Source organism: Sceloporus undulatus, chromosome 2, assembly GCF_019175285.1.
Source record: "Sceloporus undulatus isolate JIND9_A2432 ecotype Alabama chromosome 2, SceUnd_v1.1, whole genome shotgun sequence".
In the NCBI taxonomy this organism is placed as follows: Eukaryota; Metazoa; Chordata; class Lepidosauria; order Squamata; family Phrynosomatidae; genus Sceloporus; species Sceloporus undulatus.
The window spans coordinates 144863486-144887258 of NC_056523.1; the positions used below are offsets into that span (position 1 = coordinate 144863486).

Sequence of the window (23773 nt, forward strand, 5' to 3'; positions counted from 1 at the left end):
TGCTTCTTAATGGTAAATTCTCAGTGTTGGGCAGTGGAAAGAGCAAGTGTGTCCAGGGTCAGCTTCACAATCCTTTTTCACTTAGATGGGCAATGCAAGGTGAAGTAGGTGGCGGGGGGCAATGTGTTTTTTTCCCCTTTTTCTAATCTTAAGTTTGTCCCATTCCACTTTTCCATCAATTTGCCTTTTTGCATTTTCATGCACTTTTCTCCTAATATATTCATTTTTCAAACTTGGATATGTACATTTTTGCAAGAATTTTTCCCTACATAATACACTGTTGCATGCTATTTTTTCTAATATATGCAAGTTTGTGTGTCCTTTTCTTCAGTATAAACACTTGAAAACACCTTTGGATCAGATAGTTGGAGAAGTGCAAGCACCAAAGCATAACCATAGTTTAATTCAATGTACACATCTGTTAGACTTGCATTAAAAACATACTAATTTCTCTCTATTTCTTCTGGCACTGTCCTTCCAATTCTGCATTATATATTAGCTCCATACCAGAGCTGACAATGGTGAAATACACCCTGTTTTTACTTTTGGTTCCCACCCCTTCTTACTGTCAAAAGCTCTTCAGCATCTGCAAAAGAAATAGGACTGAATCTGTATTTGAAAGCTATGAATAACAAAACAATGGCAGTTAAGAACTTGATTTCCACAGAATAGTACCATTTCAATGAAGAGATTGCAGATCTCTTGCAAAATCACAATGACCCGGGATGGAATGTTGTAGTATTCAGAATTGGCCCAGACCAAGCACACAGTATACATGACGCTGTTGATAAATGTAGGCAGCTGGGTGGATATAAAAAGAGCAAAGGTTTTAGGAAAGTAAACTGCACATGTTTAAGATAATCTATGTAGTTATCAACCTGACAATCACCATTATTATTTCAGAAATGCTTACCTCAAAAACTGAACATCTAATTTTCTTAGACTAGAGAAAACAAACCCTTTGATAACTATTTCAGTGAAGGAAGGGGTGCAGAGATGAGGAGCACAAACCCAGCCCCAAGCATTCTCATCTCTAGGACCACTGAGCTTTCAAAGAAAGAATTTAGTCTGAGGCAAGAGGACTGAGTATGTGCCTGGCTTATAGTCTCATAGATTTCATTGACATTTTCAGGTAGTATAGAAACTGGTAACTGAGCCAAATGGGCTCCACATAGCTTTAACCATGCATTAAAGAAGTGGACACTACAATAAATAGCACTGTTAGTAGCAATAGCAGCTGGGAGAAAATGTCCCAGGGAGGAAAGAATTAACCTTTGTTTCCCTATACTAGAGTTCTAGTTAGGACTGTCCTGTCCATGTACTGATTTTGAAAAAGAGAGTGTCCAAATATCAGGCACTGTTAATGCAATATATAATTTGACCTATTGTGAAGTAGGGTGGAGGATTTTGATCCAGCGTACACACCAAAGTCCCACTATGGCACTGCCTTTTTGTGATTGCATACTCATGTGAGGCAAGAGGCAATACTGATGGCAGCAGTGCTGCTGGTAAGGTCTCTCATGTCAGGCATGCTTTTGCTGAAGAGCCAAACTAAAAGTGCCAAACAGCGACTGCTACAAGGCAGCACCATTCATGGGGAGGTGACACTGGTGGAGGATCTCTCAGAGACTATGGCAATGGTATCCAAGCTAGCTATACACCTATTTTGAATGTGAAAACTCTATGATGAGGCAAACCAAATGAAACAAGAGACAGCACCAGAAGATGAGACTCCCAGGTTGGAAGGCACTCAACAAGCTGCTGTAGTACAGCAGAGGATAAGTACAAGTAATGCTCTGACTAAGGACACAATTGGACTCAAGCCAAAAGGACATTCAGATGTGCTCAGAGCTGAAAGGAAAGTCTGAAGCTGCACAAAACACATTATAGGAACACAGAATGTGAGAAGCACAGATCAGGGGAAGCTATACACAGTAAAACAAGAAATGATACATATAAATATTGCAGTATTTGGAGTGAAGGGCTAAAGTGGAAAGGAATGGGCTATTTTGAGTCAGATAATCATAGCATTTTCCTCAAAAAATGAAAATCCAAGAAGAAATGAGGTGGCATTAATAGTGAGGAAAGATGTGACAAAAGCACTCAAAGGATGTAATACAAAGTCTGACTGAGTGACGTCAATAAGAGTTCAGGGAAACCCCATCAATATAATCCTTATGCTCCAACTACAGAGGAGGAGGTGGCTGAAAGATTCTGTGCTGAAGTCCAGGAGGAAATTGATCACACACCAAAATAGGACTTGTTAATCATAGGTGAATGGAATGCAAAAGTAGGAAACAAGAGTAGAATCAAAGATTGTAGGAAAATTTGGCCTAGAATCAATAAACAAAGCAGGAGAGCGACACACTGAATTTTGCAAGGTCAACTGTTTGTTTATCTCAAACATATTCTTCAAGTAAACAAATAGGTGATTGTATAAATGAACATCACTCTGGTGGCCAATACAGAAATTAAACAGACTACATAACTGGAAGCAGAAGATGAAGAAGCTCCATTCTCTCTGCAAAAGTAAGACCAGGAGCAGATTGTAGTATAGAGCATAAACTGCTAATATAAAAATCAGGGTAAAGCTGAAGAAGAAAACTAAACTAAACAGGCGCCAAAATGCAAATTGAAGAACATCCTCATAAAATTTAAAAATGATGCAAATTCAAGCTCCACACATTACTTCCCCCTTCCTCTATATACCTGCTGGTACTCAGCTTGTTCTGCTTCCTCCAAGACAACTTTTAGTGGTTGCAAATACAGGTTAATATCCTCGGCTTCCTTTAGTCCTGCATCAAAGGAAAGTCCCAGAGTAAGTGAACTAAGAAAAGGCTTGACCAAATAGTTCTTAAAGCCATGGGCATATATGTCACAAAAGGTCATTTCATATTTTAAGAAGTATAGCTATACCTGCAGATACATCCTTGAAAACATTTGTGAGTGCTGGCCAGTAACAGCTCTTTGCCCTCTCCAAAATATCAGCAATCTTTTTAACTTGAGGGGCATACAACTGGAACAGAGCAAAACAAAAATGTCACTGTATTTTCATTTGTTTTTCATCACCATAGAGTAGGACTGAGAATCCTGTTGTTCTCCCAGGTGTTGTTGGAATGCAACTCCCAGCATCCCTCCCCAGTGGATATTCTGGCTGGGGCTGATGGGAGTTGTAGTTCAACAACACCTGCAGGCCCACACAATCCCCTTCCTTGTCATAGACTGGTATTCAGCCAAACATGAGATGACTTTCAGCTTACCTGGCCATTTATACACTCCAGGTTGGCCTGCCGACTGTACCAGAAATCAAATTCTGCTCTGGGTAATGGGTTCAAACCATCCAAGAGAGGTTGTGCAGAATCTTTGCTCAGGATATCTCGGATCTGATGAGACCAGTCAATTATGATGGTTTCAATAGAGTGTAAGAGTGAACTGTCCACAGCTAAAGGCAGACTGAAAATCCAAGAACAACATAATGAAATGTAAATAAATGTTTAATGTCCAATCTAACAGCTAAAGAATAACACAACCACAACCCTTTAAATACACAGCCAGTTCTTCCTCCTTACAGTTCATATATAGAAAACCAGTGTAGGTAGAATGGCAAAGATTTCTGCAGACAAAAAAATTATAATATTTGATAAGACATAGATACACACAAGCATCTGAAAGTATTTAGCTGATGGATGAATGAGAGATTGATGGGAAAGGGGGAAAGGCTGCATGAGTGATGCAGGCAGGACACTATCAAGTGAAAAAGGATAGAATGCTAGCCTATGGCAGCATGCAAAATACATACATACATTGCCTGAACCTTTTAAATAACAGCCACCTAACATTAGAGTAGCTTGGTTTTTAAACTTGGGACGTTATCAGACAAGGGAAATTGGAAGTATAATCCTATGGCAATCCGAATGCAATCATGGGGTTTAATGTTATTGCATGATAGACTACTACATGCAATTTCAGGCAATGGGAAGTCAGTCTGAATGCAATCATGGGGTTTCATGTTATTGCGTGAGAGGTGATCACACTCAATTTCAGGCAATGGCAAGCTATTTTCAGGCAATGTGAAGTCAGTTCAAACGCAATTCGAATTCATGTAAATTCACTGAACTAGCGAATACACATGAATGCGTTCTGGCCCCACTTTCTTTTCATTTGAAATTAAGAGAAATTCTTCCCGTGTGATAAACTCCTAAGTGAACATGGATGTATCTCACTTATAATGCATATGCCCATATAAAAGAATAGCAGACACAGACAGAGACCATTTAAAAGCACCCACCCTTCAAATACATCTGTTGTGCTGTCCACAGTATCCATGTGCTCTGGCAAAGGAAGCAGTGTTTTTCCTTTGATCTTTCCTCCCATCACAAACATCTCATTCTTCAGCCAGTGGGCTTGCTGTATCACATCATCTGCTACCACTCGAGGCCATCCTGCTAGATTTTCAGGCTTCAGGAATAAGGAATAAACCACCTGGGGAGGGAGAATTGTTTTCTTGCAGTGCATGTATGTGCTTTCAGGTTACCTGTCAATTTATGGTGACTCCATTATTATTTTTATACAGAAGGAATAATATACTTGCTGAGGACAGTGTTGCTTATGTCATCCATCCAAATATTTCAAGAAGCACAGGGAGAATTGAGTGCCTCTTTAATAAGGTACAAAGCAACATTCCACATCACCACCCACAAGCACATTCATAATGAAAGATAAAACTTGAGATGGGTTGTAGATCACACAACCTGTTTCTAGGATGTCTTGGGACATGCTGTGGCATGGACATGCCCTCCTAAATGTGTTTAATGGTCATTTATGGAGAATACAATCACCAGGCATCCTAGTTAAGGTAGTGCAGCAGTAGAGGCTTGATGCTCAGGGGTTCCTTAATTATCTGGAACTGCAGGTTTTAGTTTACAGATTCCATTTTGGTCTGTCAATCTTTCTGCAAGGAGCATCACAGAAGGCATTCTACCTTCACAACAACAGTATGAGGTTAGGGTTTGGGCACAACTTGAGAACTTTTGGCCCTTTTGATGTTTTTCCTTTTAAGTTCCATTAGTCCCACTTAGTATGAACAATGGTAAGGGATTATGGGATATGGCATCCAAAATGTCTGGAGGGCCCTACTCCTGACCTACAGCTACTATATTCCCTAATTACAGTTAGTTCTTTATTCCTGACTTACAGTTAGTTATACTTTCCCATTTCCAAATCGAAAACTGTAGCAAACGAGCTACAATGATTTGATACAACACTGGAAAAAGACAAGTCTTCCCATTCACTTCACAGCAATTTCATGTTTTCATGTAACATTCCAGGAGCACACAATCATCCAAGTGGGAAGGCTTATCCCAAATTACAGGATAAACTATCCCAACCCAAGTTCAGACCATGAATTGCTGGTGCAACATTAGCAGTCCTGCTGTAGCCAAAACAGGAACAAGATTCATCATTGTCTGCCAGCCATGTTTTAGTATATGAAGCCAAACCTCAACACCACACTCTCTGGTTACTGAAGAAGGATGTATAATGTAATGATAATCATTAATAAATAGTACAAACTCACCTCCTCTATGACAGCCATCATCTGCTCTACAGGAGAAGGACTGATATCGCCAACAAGGAGCGCATCCATGAAGTTATCTTTGGTAATGTTTTCATGCCTCTTCTTTACAAAATAAATCCCTTTATTCTTCAGTGTTGCTGGGAAGCCAATGCAAGGAACTAGTTGTCCTGTTGGGAGGACAGTGATCACCAGGGCTGTCAAATCTTGCTTTTCATAGAACTCATTGAGCATGGTGAGGACATCATCGCTAGTTGCAAACTTGGACCATTTGTCAGGCTTAACACGGAGATAAAGGGTGCAGTAATTCTCTATCATGTCCAGTCGTTTGTCTGTCGTCATTTTGAATCTTCAGTACCTAATCACTGTGTGAACAAAATAAGGCAAATAGTAAGGTGGAAGGAGTCTCTCTCTCTCTCTCTCTCTCTCTCTCTCTCTCTCTCTCTCTTTTCTTCTTCTTGGATTTGGAATGGAAGATCCTTACCAACATGCTTCAGAACTGCCTGTGCAGCCTGTCTGTATTTTCTACTATGCTGTGCTGTCTTCTTTTTTCATATACTACTTAGTACAGAATTAATTGTAGCAGAATAGAGGTAAGAGGTTGAGGTTTAGCTTAGATCAGGGTTCTCAAGTTTTGGTCCCCCAGATGTTCAGTCCCCAAAATTTCTGCCCACTGGTTATGGTGACTGGGGTTCCTTGGAGTTGGAGCTGAAGTCAAAACACACCTGGAGATTCACAGGTTGAAAACCAATTTTTTTAGTGGAAGATTCCTCCTCCACCACCTGTAAGTTAAATGAAAGCTTTTTGCAGCTCATGTAAATGTATATAATTAATTGACCAAGTTGGCTGGCTCTGCTACCACCTCTCCCATGATTATGCAAGCCTCCAATGAGCTGAGCATGTACGGCAGCTGAATATTTGATCTGCTCTTTTCAAAAAGTCAGGAAAACATTTGTCTCGCTGAGATGCAATCATGAATGAAGGCTTTGAATTTAAAATCCAGGTATGTACTTCAAGAGGGGCTGAAAAGAATAGGAGTGGTCCCTCTTATCACACATCCACATATCTATGATGCACAATTCTTTCATCTCTACAGGGCTAAGGACTTTGTCCTAAAAGAACCATAGGAAGAGACAACAGTGGCATTCACATAGTTCAACATTGCATATCTCTTTGAAACCTATTTGGAGACAGAAGTTCAATATGTTGGCTAGCTTCTGTGCAATTGTGTACAAATTATGAAATGAAATTGCCAAAATGTATAATTTTTGTTGCAATTTGAAATAAAAGAAGAAGAGAATGTATGATAAAATGGGCTAAGAGCTTTGATTATAATATACAGGTGGGCCAATAGGAAAATATGAAGATAAGGAGATTGAAATTTATATTATGTTATGATCTTAGATAAATGTTGTGAGATGATGTATCAGTGGTATATGCTGCCAGAGAAATTGCTTAAAATGTATTAAGGTGTTTCTAATGTAGCTTGGAAATGTGAGCAAGATTAAGGGATATTTTATCATTTATGGTAGATATGGGGGCAAGCTAACAAAAAATGGTTTCAAATAGATGTGTTGATACAGAGGATATCAAAAATTAATATTAAATTAAAATAGTTTATTTAGAGATTCTTGAATTTACAGGTGGAGAAGACACACAGAAGATTATTTCAGTATATGATCACAACAGCAAGATTGTTGTATGTACAAAGATGGAATAATTCAACATTACCTAGAATGGCAGAGGGGTTGTTGACTTAGCAGAAATGGATAAAGTGACTTGTCTGATTAGAGAATGGTTACTAGTGACCTTTCTCAAAGAGTGGAAACCTATTATAGACTTTTTGCAAAAAAGAAAGAAAGAAAGAAAGACAGACAGACAGACTTTGGAGTTTATCACACAGGAGGGATGTCTCTTAATTTCGAATGAAAAGAAAGTGGGGCCAGAACGCATTCACATTAATTCGCTAGTTCAGTGAATTTACGTGAATATGAATTGTGTTTGATCTGACTACCCATTGCCCGAAAATAGCTTGCCATTGCCCGAAATTGCATGTTATCACCTCTCACGCAATAACATGAAACCCCATGATTGCACTCAGACTGACTTCCCATTGCCCGAAATTGCGTGTGGTGGTCTATCACACAATAACATTAAACCCCATGATTGCATTCGGACTGCCATTGGATTATACTTCCAATTTCCCTTGTCTGATAATGTCCTTTGTACCTTTTGGTGTTGATGATGAGAAAGAATAGGATAGGATATTGAAGAGAAAGGAATGTGTTGTAATATTAGAGAGTGAATTATGAATACCTATGGACCAAAACACATGGCAGAAATAATCCAGTATGAGACTGCTTTAACTGCCCTGTCTCAGTGCTAGGGAATCCTGGGAATTGTAGTTTATTGTGGCTCTCGGACAGAGAAGGCTAAATGTCTCACAAAACTACATTTCCAAGAATTCCATAGCATTGAGCCAGGGCAGTTAAAGCAGTCTCAAACTGGATTCTTTCTGCCGTGTGATTTGGATCTATAATGGATGAAAGGAAGATTGGGAATCTTCTTTTTCTTCTTTTCTTTTTTCTTTTACTTCTTTCTCTCTTTTCTTTCTTATAATTTTTATAATTCTTAATGCTTTTTTAAAAGTTTGAATAAAAAAATTACAGCCCCACTTTTGGCTAGCTTTTTAAAAGCCTGAAACAAACACAGAGCAAATTCACTGCACCTCTGACATGGAAGCCTCTGATCACTACTGTGCAGGGCAGAATGGGAAACATGGAGGTCAACCAGGATCACAGAGCAGGAAGAAAGGTTAAATTCCAGTCTCCTAAATCCTACAGTACTCATAGTTCACACACAATTACACACCATGGCTGTTACTGTTTATTTTGAAAAGTTACATACAACATCAAACCATGTACTGTAATGTGTAATTTGGCCCTATGCTGGAGAACAGAATCTTTGCTTTCCCCTTGCTAGTGGTCCTGCAAAAGATTATCCAAATGACTGAATGAGAATAAGATGCGGGGAAAGAAAAACAGACAAAAGAGATTATAGGGTGGAAAACTGGATTACAGGATGGAAAACATTCAAGGATGTTGCCAAAGCTGCAAAAGTTATCCCAGTGGACTCTCCTTCAGTATTCAGTGAGGTACTTTAGGTATAGACAGGATTCTGGGCAAACTCACTGGGAATTTTCAATTACCTCTCTATGAACATTAGGACCCACTTCCCTATATGTTTAAAATCTTAAAAATTAAAGCGTCCTTTTCCTCACAGCAAACAAACTGGCACAGAAATTCAATAACAAAGATCATGAAAAAAATTGTTATAAAAGTTTGTACTTGAAACTCTAGCGGCATGCTTACAACACTACTAGACTGGCACAAATTAGTTTTACAGACACACAATGACCTACATTCTTTTATTCCCGACTCAGAGAGACCTATTGAATCTGTTAGAGTCATCAATGGATTGACTCACCATTTAACAATTGACTGAATGGGTCTAGTCTGGTTTTTTTAATTATTATTTCAAGGATTTATATCTGCCTTTTTCCCACAATGGGATTCAAGGCGGGTTTAGTCTACTTGGGACTAATCTGCTCTAGCTTGGACTAATAACAGGATGCCAGCCAATGGGATGGTTAAGCAATGTCTGAATAGGATCAAAGTTGGGGATGGGGTACTTTTCTTTTCCCTCACAGGTTACTTTCCTATTCAAAATCAACTTTTCCCAAGTTCTTTTTCTACCTGAGGAAGAAAGGCTAAGTAAATCCAGCATCTTGTCCCTATGGGCAGGGAGAAACCTGTGAGGGCAGTTTTAATCAGGAAAATGGCTTACAAAAAAAGAGTGCTTCCAGTTGCTCCTTTTATCAAACTTAGGTTTTTGAGCAGCTACATTAAAGTAACGATTTACAGTGGCTAAAGTCATAGCTTACTAGATCATCCATTTAGATGAATTATAATATGTACAAGAGTGTTCTTAACTTTTAGAAGAGATAAGTATCCTACATCTGAAGACAAATAAAGTTAAGGAAATCACAACCTCAACCTTTTTTCTTTGCCAAAATCTCTGACAGGTTCAGACTCCTCCACAGGCAAGTCACTCAACTGCCAAGGAACATTCCCTCCAATGAGGTTCTTGTGACATCAACTATCAACTGCCACAACGTACTAGAACCTTCTTCTATTGACATTTTGTTCATTGCTTTTGAAGTCTGTAAAACAGAAAACAATAGAGTTTCTAGAGGAAAAATGTCTATGTATGTTATCATCACCAGACTGTTGCATCTTCAGATCTAGGTGCACACTAGAGTTTCAGTTATGATAAGGGCACAGTATTTTTGGATGTTGCATTTAGTTTTTGAGAAAACAGCCATAGTATCTGTTTAAAACCGTAGTGGTTTTAAATATGCTTTTTAAGATCGCATATATTACACAGTGCCTCACCATTGCTGAAAGCATTCCAAGAGTAAGTTCCTCACAAACTAATATATCAATGTTCCTGGTCAGTGACTGAGTGGAAAAAGCTTCAGCTCCTTTCTCTTCCAGGGAAGGGAAAACCATGTCCACTTCCAGTTTGAACATACTGTGTACTTATATTGCATTGAGATATTTTCAATTTTTGCCATTAAATAAATGTCAGGAAACTGGTTTTTGACCATTGCTTTCTGCTGCATTATGGTAGCCTTCTCCTTCCTTTGGATTTATGTTGATATTATAAAAAAAAACCTGCACACTTTCATAGCAACCTCATTAATAATATGAATATGATATGAATAATATGAATGAATTAACAGTAATAATATTTTTTAATTTCTTAACCGTCTCACCCCAAGGCACAAGGCAGGGTACAACATAGATTAAAACATTTAAAATCATTTAGTATGTAGAGAGATCTTGTAGCACCTTTGAGACTAGAAAAAAAATTGGCAGCATGAGCTTTCATAGATTTAAGTCTGCTTCCTTAAAATGCATTTGGTGGAGACGCACCAAATGCATCTGAGGAAGTAGACTTAAGTCTATGAAAGCTCATACTGCCAATTTTTTTCTTTCAGCTAATCTCAAAGGTGCTGCAAGATCTCTCTGCATACTGATTCTACAGACTAACACTGCTATATCTTTGAATAAAATAATTTAAACACTGTCAAAACATTACTAAAACACATAAACATAAGACACATTAAAATCATCCAGCATAAATTAAAATATCTTAATTTAAAATACATAATTTAAAATTGGCTGGATAGGCTTGATGGAATACATAGGCCATGTTTCTATTTACATGGGAATATGAACAACAACAAGCAAGTACAAACCACAACACTCAGATCCGTATCATAATAATCATGGATACATACTCCAAAATTTGCACCTGCTTAAAATTATGACAAATGAGAAAGCCATACTAAGTCAATTATGACACTACTCCAGGGAGGAAGAATGTGTGGGCTGATAATTACACAGAGAGAAACATGATATTTCCAGTAATGAATAAAATAATTTTCCAGTGTAGGGTGGGTATTTTTTTAATATGAGTCTTTGTCTAAATAAGATACAGAAGGAGATAATGTAATTTGAAAAAGCTGAAACATAAAAATTTCACAACGGTATGAAACAATGGCAATTATATCCACACAAACCAAAGCATTTGATATCTGTCAGACTTTTCTAGGACTATACAAAATCAGTGTTTAGATTCTTGTATCCTAATCTATAATAACAATCTTGTGGTGTGCAACCAAATAAATTCTGTGCACACCCAGATAAACATGGAAAATCTGATAAAATTCTGTACATGCCTGATCAAACTGAAAGAAAGTATGGGGATGTGATATTTTTCTAGATATCACATCATGATAGAAAACATATGATTGGAATCCTCTGCTCATCTGACAGGTTAGAGACTGGAGCAATGGAATTGGTCAAAAAGTGAAACCAAGAGGGTTTTTTTAGCTTGCAAATTCATTTTGGCTGCTGAAAACTGTAAATAACACACTATCGCTTTTGAATGTATGCAAAAGCAAAAGACTCTCCCTCTCTCATAAGAGATTATAAAACAGAGACAGGATTGCTCACCCGTCCTTATCCCATCCATATAACAATTGCGTGAAAGCGTTTCATAGACATCATGCTTATCCTGTCATTATCCTGTCATTGAAGTAGAATTGTATTAACATAAACTCACATCAATACAAAATGACACAATAATTCGACTTCAATGACAGGACAATGACAAGATCAGTGCGACGTCATATGAAAATCTTTCACACAGTCGTGGTCAACTGCAGTTCAATGACGGGACACTGATAGGATAAGCACAATGGTGTATGAAAATCTTTTCGTGATTGCACCATAAGCATGGGGAAAGGGACAGAACAAAGATGTACATTTCCCCATCTGATAATCTCCTCTCTCTATGTATACACACACAAAAAGAAATAAAATGAATAAAAGTTCGCTTTTAATGTCCTGAACAGTAATGTAATACAGAAATACTGTAAGAGGTGTGCTAGGTTTGGTGTCACCTGGTTTGGTAACTCACGGAATCACACACCCCCTTGCCCTCCTCCTGTTACCACACCATACAGAATCCTTAGTAATGTTTTTTTCTTCTAATGTTACTCATTAATTATAATTCCTGTATATTACTGATGTAATGGTAATAGTTGTGTAAACACACACACACAGTTTTGTGTGGCTGAAGTGAAAATTTGGTAAAATGTGAAGTTTTGAAATAAAATTTAAAAATAATTAAAAAAATTAAAAAACCTGGGGCCTCTCCTTTCTCCTTCCATTGAGCCTCACCCCACTCACCCCATCTCTTCATTTTAAAGGAACACAGGCAAATGTCACAGCTTGTTACTGCCCCAGACAAATGTTTGAGGAGCAGTGATGCCTCCCACTTAGGGTATCACATGTTGTGATCCAGACACCCCCCTAGTGATGCCACTGGGGGTGTGAAAGACACATGATTTCAGCACCTGTTTGTACAATAAAATTCAGCCTCAAGTCAAGTTTCCAAGTGATCTTCAATGACAAACCCAAATAGACTGTTGTGGTAGCCCAAATGAAGTGAAGCTAATACATATATGGCTGGCTGTGATTGGAACTGGCTCACAAATAAATTGTGCAAAAGCACTTCTGGCCACAGGGGCTACTCGAGCATGTGTTACAGGTGGGGATAACCGTGAAGTCTTTTAGATGTTACTGGACTGCAAATCCTAGGAGTACAAGCCAGCATAAACAGAGATAAACTGGGAGTTGCACTTCAACAACATCTGGAAGGTTGCTAATTTCACTCCCCGACAAAATAGCAAGAAAAGATCCAAGGTATCTCTGTTACCAGCTACAAACTCAGTCTTTTTAAAGGGAGTGCAGCTCTGTGCTGAACAAGTTGCCATCCTACTTCTTGGCAAATTGAAATTCAGTTTGTTTGTCCTCATCCAAATCATCATGGAATCAGAACTGGCTTCTGTAGAAAAGCAGAGCAAAGTGATATTAGGTGTGTCCCCATAAAGTTTTTATGGTGCAACTTGCCTTGCTAGGGAATAGAATTTTACAGCAGAGCTAAACTATACTGTCACCCCCTATGCTAAATAATTTCCCCATCTCTTGTTCCCCTTAGCAGAAAAGAAAAACTGTTAAGGAAGGAAAGATAGAATAGTTCCATAATGCCATTTGATTAGTACCACTAGGATCTCTCCGTCTGGAAGCCTCCATAGAGCATATCCATACATTTGGACAAATTTATACTGATGTCTTCAAATATATGTACAAAAGTAAAGCAAATAAGCTCAAAACCTGCAGGACTGAACTGTTCAAAAGGAGAAGTTGAATGTCTCAGCACCACCATCTGAAATTTACTTTTAAAAAGAGAGATGGGAAGTACCCCAAATAAGCACCCCCCACAAGCCCCACCTTGCAAGACAGTGCAGAATGATACCCTGGTCAACAATACTGTTGAAAACTGGTGGGAGGTCCAGCAAGAAACAGCAGGGGCATCTTTCGCCTCCTCCTCCCTCCTATCCCCCCCCCCCCCGGCATACATTCTGGCATGGGTGACCAAAGCTGTTGTCCTCAGAAAATAAAGGTCTTTATTTGCATGTATAGGAGTGCCTCCACCTCACTATAGCATGATATGGGTATGTAATTTTGTCAGGATAACAGCTAGCGAGTAAAAGGCTCCATCCTGTATGAAAAGGGACATTTAAAAGGATGCAGACACAAAATCCTGAAAGAAAACAATCCCGACAGAACATCATCATCATCATCAACAAGATAGTAAGAAGGAGAGCCCTCCCTCCAGTCCATCTGCCATGGACAGAATAGCGACCTACCATCTCCATTCTGGCTCTGGCTCTTCCTGAAAACTAGCCAAGAATGTCTGATGCTGCTCTTCCCCTTATGATTGGACTCTATTTACATAAACACTTTAGTGATGATTCAGGGCCCTGCCTACAAAGCATGTCTTTAAAAATACTGGGAAAGCACAGGTTGGCTTTCACTGAGGGAGCTGCCCTAGATTTGCTGGGCCAAATTACCACATCTTGTAGATACGTTCTACCTCCAGCTGTGTGTGACCAGAACTAGGACACCAGTGGGACACAGGCAGGTGCCTCTTTCAAGGTGAGGACCCAGGAACTCGCTTGGGCATGTGGGGTACTGTGCTCCCCCTTTTCCTCTTGGCAGCTGTCCTGCCTTCCGTGTGGCTGACTGAGCAGAAGAAGGCCCTGGATGAATATGTGGAGACGTATGACTCTTATTACAGTTACACTCTCAAGAAGAAAGAGACCAGGCTTGACACAACTATCTATACACTCAACATGACCTCCCTGAAATGGCTGAATGGTGAGTTTGCAAACATGGAGGGAGGGAGGGAGGGAATCTCACTGCTATTTGCACAGGACAAGGAAAATGTCACTGCACAATGAGAAGGCTCTTGCAGTTTCACCTTGTGAGCAGGAAAATGGGGAGCAATGGGCACTTGACTTTTCACAGGGCTGGCTATGAAAGAAAATGATAGAGATAAAAGACATCAAATATCTATCAGTGGACTGTTCCAGACTGGTTGAAAGAAAAGTGAGTATTCACAATACAGCTCTTTGGGTTTTGTTAGATTTTGCCAGTTGTTGCCTCCTCCACAGCTTCTTGTTCTGTTTTGTAGCAGTTTCCTGGAGCTGCACTAACACTCTTCCAAAGTTGTTTAAAAACAAACGAATGAATTGAGAAACTAGTTTGCTGAGGTGCTCCTGTGGTTTGAAAGGCATTTTTTCTTCTTTTAATCCCCCCCCCCCCCCCCCGTACTGTAGTACAAAAGTACTATTTAACTGATACGCTATAATTGTAAGGGTTAAAAATTAAAAGGAAAGGAGAAGAGAAAGAAACTTTGTTCCAATATGTCCAGGAATAATAATTAAAAAAAGCTTGAGGGTGGGAATAAAATGTTGCAGGTGATTACTATAAAATAGTCCACGACAACAGAAGTGTTGTGTGTGTACTTTTCTTTTAACAAGAAAAAATACAGCAACAAATTTCGTTACGTCCTGTAGGACAACAACTGCCACTGGAACAAAGGAAGCAAGACATGCAACTACTTAAAGCTCTCCTTAGCAAAATTAAATTGTTGAGAATTAGGAGACTTTGCAAGGATGAAGTTAAAGGACAAATGCTGATGACTGAAACTGTAACATGGTGTAGGTAGAAAATGAGCCATGCTGATTTGTGGTGGCATAGGTTGTAGTCTCCACCTTGGCAAAGAGGGAAAGCAGACAATCTGGTTAATTTAGGGTACATCCACGCTATAGAAATAGTGCAATTTCACACTATTTTAAGTGCAGTAGCTCCATCCTATGGATTCTTGGGGCTATTAGTTTTACAAGACCCTTAGCCTCCTCTGCGAACGCGTGTGTGCCTCACAAAACTACAAATCCCAAGATTCTGTAGGAAGGAGCCAAGACAGTTAAAGTGATGTCAAATTGCATTGTTTCTAAGGTGTAGAAATACACTATATTTCTAGTGTAGAACCTTTTCTGTGGTCCTTGCCATTGCCACCATTTTATTTCACATCTGCTCCCTCCGCAAAACAGCCCTTTAACATCTGACCTTGTTCCTGGCCCAGCCAACTTGTTGTACTAAATTGAAGGGAAAGGTAGTTAGCCATGGAGTGAAAACAGAGACCAGTGTTAAGCCTGCTAAACAGCAACTTTACAAGTTACTTTTTAAAAGATTTTAAAAGTATAATTATAGCCATTAATGTGATTGTACTTCTAGCATGGAGAACACATTTTAAAAACAGCTTTAGAAGGGAACCAGAATTGTGATGTGAATAGATAATAGAAAAAAAAACGCATCCATCTAAACACAGAATAATATTAAGGAATTATTTTCCTAAACTGCCTTTTTCAACTCCTAGAGAGTTTCTAAATAGAAAGCAGCCATTTTGCAATTAAGAACAAAATGCAGAGCAGCTGAACAGATTTATCCCTTCATACTCCCATAGCAAGTACTTTATGTTCACTTGGTCCTGAAGGATGCAGAACAGGTGAGAACTGAAAAAATGTAAACCAAGATCAGGCAACTGTGACCCTCCAGGTCTTGTTGGATTGCAGTGCGCATAATCCCTCACCATGGACTATGCTGGCTAGTGTAATAGGAGGTGCAGTTCAACTACATCTAGGAGTCCACAGGTGACCATTCTTGATATACATTTTTGGGATAAGCTGTGCGGTTGTCTTGAAGCTACACCAGTCTTACCACCAACTCAAACCTGCCTCCCGTCAATGCAAAGTGCTAGAATCAACTGTTCAATTCTAAATCCTCCTCATAGAATCATTCAGCTGCCTCTGGAAAGGATAGTGATAGGACTTTAGATGGGCTGACCTACTGGACTTGGATGTCTGTCAGTGAAAGTTAGGACCTTTCCTTTCATTTCCACAGCTGTTTCCCACATCTCCTTCTTTCCCACTAAATGTTCATTCCTGGGCATTCCCCCTCCCCTCCAGTCCAGATTCTAATTCACTTTCTCCATAGCTGCTTCTTCCTGTTCTCTAATACCAGTTATGTTTCATGGATGAACATGGTGGGGGCTTTTCACAGTATAATGTTATAGCACTTTGATTCCACTTCAGCTGTCATGGCAACTTTCCAGTGATGTAAACTTGAGTTGATTGACTCAGACTTGTCACTTAATTTACTTGACTTGCTCTTGACTTGGTAATAAATGATGTTCTGACTTGACTCACAGCTTGTATATTTTTGGCAACCTATTTGCTGGCCTAATTTCATCCCGATACAGCAAACGTGAGAGGCAATGGACATGAGGCAAACTTTGTGCACATCTTATTAATTTTCTAGCTATTGAAACTCCACCCACACAACTCCCACACTCCATCATCACCTCCTTTTTTCCTATTAAGTTGGCTCCAAGACTTGAAATTTAACATAAAAGTATCTTGTGAGGTCTTGAGACTTGGAGTAAGAGCGTTGACTGCATCACTGCAACTTCTTATGAAATCCTCTACTTTGCAGAATGGGCAGGCCATTTACAATTCTCAGCCAGACAATTTCAACAGCCTCCAACAAACTACAAACAAACAGCCCTCCCTTCAGCCACCATCTTGGGGGGAGAGAGGCAGGCAAGCTCCAACTGCCTGCCTGGAAGAAGAAAAAGCCCTCCTTCCGACCACCATCTTGAGAGGGAGAGAGGCCTGTTATGTTTTTTGTTGTTGTTTTTTTTACTTTGTATTGTACTTCCTGTTGTACACTGCTTTTGATCTAATTTGGAAAAGCGGTATATAAATAAACATTATTATTATTATTATTACAAACCACAAGATTCCATAGAATGGTAGCATGGCGCTTAAAGTGGAAGCAAAGTACTAAAATGGTGTAGTGTGAAAAAATTCTGATTCAAAGGAAAAGCTGAGACCTAAATGTGTCAAGGTTGTGTGTCTGTTTTCAGAATCTGAAGTGGACAGATCAATTTGGTGGCATGAGCTGTTCATTGTGGTGCCAAAAGTCCAAATAATGAAGGACTCGTGTTTGTTGATTCCTAACTCTGGAAGAAATGATGGTGTGCCTATTCCAGATTTTGACTATAACCTTGATGACATCATTGATGTAGCAAAATCTACTGGCTCGTAAGTAACAGATGTCTCCAAGCAATGATAATAGGGTCAGCTAGGTTGTTTATGGGCATTATCAGCTCTATAAAAAGAACGAACTAGTAAGAAAGGCATTTACAATGGAGGGCTATGCCCTCGAGAATGATTTTCTCTGTGAATCCTGGGCTGGCCCAACCATTATACCAGGGCTGGAAACTAGACATCCTTTCTGATATTGTTGGACTGTAGCTCCCAGCATCTCCTACCACCAGCTGTGCTGGCTGGCATTGCTGAGAGTTGCAGTTGAACAAATTTTAGCCAGCCATGTAATTTTCACATTTGTATTAAATAAATCAGTTTCAGGCAGTGGATTTTGTGCATCATGAAAAGGCTAAAAATGTTTTGTTTTTCTTACTCCATTTTTATTGCCAGGACAGATGTTTGTGAAGTTTTTCTGCCATGTTACAAAACTGCTTGATTGGTGCAGGATACTATCCATAAGTCAACTGGTGACTTGAAGCCACTTATGCACATACTGTTCATCTTGATTTTGGGATGGAGGGCTGTAATTTGATTTTCAGTTCTAAGCAGCAAACATTTGGGTGGATGAAAACATCCCCCTGGATTGATTTTGACACAGATACCTGCCTCAATTCAATTGTTGTTTCAATAAGAGCAGAGCCACTGAACAAATGCAAATTGTGTGCATTACATTGATTCAATTGGTCTAGTCTAGTTGGGAGTAACAGTTGGATTTGGGCCATATTATGTAATATAACAGCCACATAGTTTAATTATTATGGTACCTCTGCTTATGATTCATAACGTCTCTTGAATTACTGCTAGAAGGAGGAAGCTGTATCTAGGCACTGAGAAATGACCTTATGTAAAAATAAAATACACAATATTGACAAAATGTATGTATTCTAGTTGCCAATTTAAAACTTTAATGTTGAAGATGACAAATCTTATTTGTTTATTATAATATTTGCAAGCTGCCTTTTGACCATAAGGCACTCAAACACAGACACACAGAAAAGAAAATTATACAAACTGGCAACTTAATCTAGCAGCACACTTTTGGAAGATTCCTTCCATTTTTTGTGGAGGCATGATTTGTTTGCAATGACAGGTGTCATTTAAAGAAAGCAACATTGGCCCTCCAGATGTTGCTAGAATGCTGCTCTCATAATCTCTCACCATGGTTTACACTGGCTAAGGCTGATGGGAGTTACAATCCAACAAAATCTGTAGGGTCACATGTCTCCCATCCCTGATTTAACATCTATAGTACATGATGCAACAACTTTCTGAAACATAGCGACCAGTTGACCAGTTTACAACCTGGTCATCTAACTTGCTGTTGTCAGATGCACACTCCAGGTTAAATGTCTAAGCACCCTCTCCCAAACATACATGTGTATAAAGATGGCATAGCTTAAAACTGGACTCTTTGTAAAATGAAGTTGTTGTGTGCCTTCAAGTCATTTCGGACCTATGGTGATCCTAAGGCAAAGCTAAGAGCCAGCCTGGTGTAGTGGTTTGAATATTGGACTATGACACTAGAGACGAGGGTCTCATCTCTGCTCGGTCATGGAAACTCACTGGGTGACCCTGGGCAAGTCACTCTCGGTCAGCCTCAAAGGATGGCAATGGCAAATCGTCTCTGAACAAACGTACCAAGAAAACCCCATGTAGATCCACTTTAAGTCTCCATAAGTCCAAAACAACTTGAAGGCACACAATAATATAACAAGGTTCTCTGGGGTTCATCAGATTATATCTGCACATCTTCTAACAAGCTGTCATGGGTGTTGCTTGATGGGTAATAAAACATAATTGGTTGCTCCTGCACCCTGTTTCGACAGCTGGTGTTTCCCATTACCTCACTTGATTTATTAGTGCATGATAGAGCTATGAGTTGCCCTACTGTGTTGACACCAATCTTTTTGGCCACTCTGACCTGGGATTCCTGAGGTCATCTGCTGTGTTGATGTTTCATCACTAAGCATGAATATGCACTGTGGAATTGGTACTGACAATCATTCATCTGCTTTGACTCTGCAGGTGTGCAGCTCTTTTGAGGCAGATCCCAAACCAACCAAACACCTTCCATGTAAGTCAGGAGTAGTACACATTATATGGCTAGTGTACAGACTTTCGGTATTGGGTGGGTATGTTGTCATGCTGCCTATGACTCCTGTATCCCCAGAAACATCCCATCCTGATGATTGGGGAAAAGGAAACCCTCTGCCCTTTTCCTAAAAATAGCTTCTGGGGCAATACTTCTCAAGCTATCTGTTATGGGGGAACAGCAGATTCTACCCTCCATGTGCCAGGGATCAACATGATATTTGTGCTCATTGACTAAATCTTTTTCTTTCTTACTTGGAAGTTCATTGCAACTGATATCACCTAGGCTGACATCAGTTTACAGACCGCTGCTTTGAGCAGTGCTGTTCTAGAGCAGTGCTGTTCCTCACTTTGAGGCCTAAAATAGCTGGGGAGGGAGGCTTTTTTGTCTATAAATGCTGTTTGGTGGGGCATGGAAAACCAGAAAAAATAGTGTCTAAATGTGAGCAGAAGTGACTTTCCATTGCTGGGTAAAGTCATCGGCCTGTTACAGACAGGCCAAAATAAAGCTGCTTCGAGTCACTTTGGAAGTATGGTATTTCAATGATGCATGCGTCCTAAAAGTCCAAAAGCCGCACCAAAGCCACGCTCCGGTCCTAAGGACTGGAGTGCAGCTTTGGTGTGGCTTTTGGACTCTTAGGACTCATGCATCATTGAAATACCATACCTCCAAAGTGACTCGAAGCAGCTTTATTTTGGCCTGTCTGTAACAGGCCATCATTGGATACCACAAGCAATAGGAACTTCACTGCCCTTTCAATTAAATGCAGATATCATTTGATAATCTTTTTTTTAACAAAACAAATATCATAATCAGTGAAGATTTTACTGTAGCAATATGAAGAGCTGTTGTGTTGTATTACAGTTCAACAAACTTTGAGATAAATTGTACCATATTATGGGGGTAAAGGAGGGAAGCAAGTAGATTATATGGATTGGCTGTGGCCATGATGGTAAAACTCCATGACAAATGAGTTTGTTTCATGAGATTCATCCAACTGAATTCTTTATATTTCTGTGTTGTTCTTCTAGATGTGAGCTGGGTACCTCTATTGGAGACATAGCTAAAATTTGTCTCCCAATCCAACCCCCAAACCCACCTGAAAAGCCAGGGAGCCACACCAGCTGAGAAATTCTGAGGTAGCTGCAAGCAGGACACAGATGGATGAGGCATCCAGCCCACTCCTGTCAGTAAGTCATAGCGTGGATGTGGGTGTGCATGCATTCACTTGCCTTCAAGTTGCCTGTTGACTTATGACAACATCATTAATTTCATAGGGTTTTCTTAGGAAAGGAATACTCAGAGGTGGTTTGCCAATTCCTTCCACTGAACGAATAACAATTGTGACAGGGACCTGTGGGGTTCTCTGTTGTTGTTCCTTCAACCACAGTTTGCTGGCAGGAGGGAGATGGATGTGTCATCCTGCAGTGTCCTGCTCAGCAGTGCCTCAGAATTTCTTGGCTGGTGTGGCTGTTAAGGTAGGTTGGTGTATCTGTGTGGTTATGGCAGTGGTACTGTGAAAGAACCACAACAGGTCTCTAACTCCTATAAAATACAACCCAACACAGATGATTAATTCTGTTTATACACTGAATATACTAATCAGAAATAAACTAGATGAACTATTCCCTTGATGCTCTATAACACATATGCATCCAAACATAATAATGGGTGATCTTGTATATACTGTTTCTAAAGTTTTGAGTGTGTGTGTGTATACATCTGAAATGTCAAATCAACATGACATGAATAAATTCATGAAAAAAACCTTAAAAGCCACATAGAAAGCATAATATAATTGCTAACAATAAGCTTAAACTTCAAAAACGCTTTGTGGAAATGGCTAATAGACACATAGCAAGGATAAGACCACAACAAACTGTTTATACTTCAGAGATACTGAATTGATTTAATTCATAAATCAAACTACCCTACATCAATTAATTTATAGAAAAATTCATGGAAGGATCCAAAAACCATATGGAGAGAACAGTAAAAATGCCAACAATAAGTTCAGGTTTCAAAAATACTTTGTGTGTGTGTGGGGGGGGGGGGGGAATGATTTTGTACATAGGTACTTTGCAGAGATAAGACCAACTGCAGAGATAAGACCCCAGCTGGATGCTTTGTAGAAATAATACTATGGTTACAGGCAGTTTGCAGAAATAAACCCAAGTGCTAAGTTAAGACCCCAGCAGAAGAGCAAAGATAAGATCCCAGCAGGACGGAAAAGCCCAGGAGTTGTTCTTTCGATTTCACTAGCCCAAACTGGAGAAATCCATATAATGAAGAAATAGGCTGGTTGGAATTTAGATCCATGGTTTTTTGTGGGTTTTTCAGGCTATGTGGCCATGTTCTAGAAGATTTTCTTCCTTCTTCTAGCACATGACCACATAGCCTGAAAAACCCACAAAAAACCATGGATGCCAGCCATGAAAGGAAAGTTCGACTTCACTTTGGATCCATGGTTTACAGTATCGTGTATTCAACTGAAAAAGGTGGTGCTGGTCATGTAGTGTAATTTGATTATTAATTAATGTTATGAATCAATTATGCATGAATGATTCTGATATCATCGAAGTATATACACAAGTGTATGAACCCGTATGTTGTGGTTTTCCTTGCTATGTGCCTATTGCATTTCACACAGGCATTTTTGAAACTTGAGCTTTGTTAGCAATCAAATTGTCCTTTCTGTATGCTTTTAAGTTTTTTTTTAAATGAATTTATTCATTCCATGTTGATGTAACATTTCATGATGTATATACAGTGTAGAAACAGTTTGTTCTATACAGGACACACATTATTATTTCTGGCGCGCTAGGTTTTAATAGTGCATTAAGGGAATAGTTCAACTAATTTATTTCTGATTGTATATTCATGTGTAAACCCTGTGTTCTGTTGTATAATTATGGCAATGGTGCTGCTATGAGCGAAAATGTGAGTAGCTAATTTATGAGGTTGTAAGTCAACATCATCAACACTGACCAAGATGCTAACCCATTGTTGCCCATGTGCCCTTGTACCTCACCTGCATAATGGTCATTGATATTGATTATTTATTTTTCCTGGAACTTGAGAGCAGAAAGGAAGCCTCTGACATTCTGTACTCAGCCAGGGAAACTGTGCCACTGGGGGCTACACAATGCTTCTGCCTATAACCAATCAATACAAGCCAAGGGAAGACCAGGGTGGGCAACAATCAAGGGACTGGGTTCATGTTTCACACTCTGGACCCTCTGCTGGAGCTACAATCCCCTTCCTGACAATGACCAGTTTCATTTTACTGCTTTTTGGAAGGTTTCAGAGATTGAGAGCACTGAGTGCCTTCAGGAACATGGGGACAAAAGCCTGGTATTGGTAGTGGTTTCCTTTTTTTTTTTTAACCAAAATCACAGCACTGTTGTGAAGTTCAAAAAATCGCCAAAAAAATGTGGGGGGGAGACCTTTGGCGAAGCATGAGGGCTGCAGTTTCCCCATTGGGGAGTCCAGCCTTGTGCATCCTTCTGGCAGAGAAGAGGAAGCTGGCTGTCACTCACTACACCCCCCCCCACCTTTGCTCAAAAGAGCACCTAGAACTGCAGAAGGGGGAAAAGGCTCGGGCCAAAGGCCAAGCGCCACTAGCTGGTATTCAAGCAAGACCACCAACCAGGGAAAAACAAGCCCAGGCAGAATGGTGTTTCAGTGCCTGCTACTTATGGCATAACATCATGTCAAGGATCTGATTTCTATCACTTTTCCTTTTCGTCCCCTCCTTTTCCCTTTCTTGCTTCTGTTTCCTGTTGATATATCCTGGCTGACAAGACAGTAGAGTGCCTTAATAGGTGCCTTGGCATTGCCATGAAGTCGATTACTCCCACTGTACCTTTGGCTGAATGAGAGTTTCCACTCTGCATGAACAGTAAATGGATAGGAACTAGTCTGGGCTAGACCCTGCAGACTCTCTGGAATCCTGAAG

At 39.7% G+C, this 23773-nt stretch overlaps 2 protein-coding genes across 2 annotated transcripts in view; one reads left to right on the forward strand and one right to left on the reverse strand.

Annotated features, from left to right (window-relative positions):
* DNAH17 (dynein axonemal heavy chain 17) overlaps positions 1–9705 on the reverse strand; it is a 138058-nt gene extending 128353 nt beyond the window's left edge. Inside the window, exons 1-7 of the mRNA XM_042452577.1 lie at positions 9623–9705; positions 5576–5937; positions 4289–4482; positions 3261–3453; positions 2917–3016; positions 2710–2795; positions 676–801 (exon numbers count right to left, since the gene is read on the reverse strand). Coding sequence (XP_042308511.1) covers positions 676–801; positions 2710–2795; positions 2917–3016; positions 3261–3453; positions 4289–4482; positions 5576–5914 — 1038 coding nt within the window. The 5' untranslated portion in view covers positions 5915–5937; positions 9623–9705. The remainder of the gene's footprint in view (positions 1–675; positions 802–2709; positions 2796–2916; positions 3017–3260; positions 3454–4288; positions 4483–5575; positions 5938–9622) is intronic.
* Positions 9706–14231: 4526 nt separating this feature from the next.
* Positions 14232–23773, forward strand: part of LOC121922785 (autocrine proliferation repressor protein A-like) — a 22884-nt gene continuing 13342 nt past the window's right edge. Inside the window, exons 1-3 of the mRNA XM_042452587.1 lie at positions 14232–14427; positions 17540–17717; positions 19749–19797. Of these exons, the coding sequence (XP_042308521.1) occupies positions 14232–14427; positions 17540–17717; positions 19749–19797 (423 nt within the window). The remainder of the gene's footprint in view (positions 14428–17539; positions 17718–19748; positions 19798–23773) is intronic.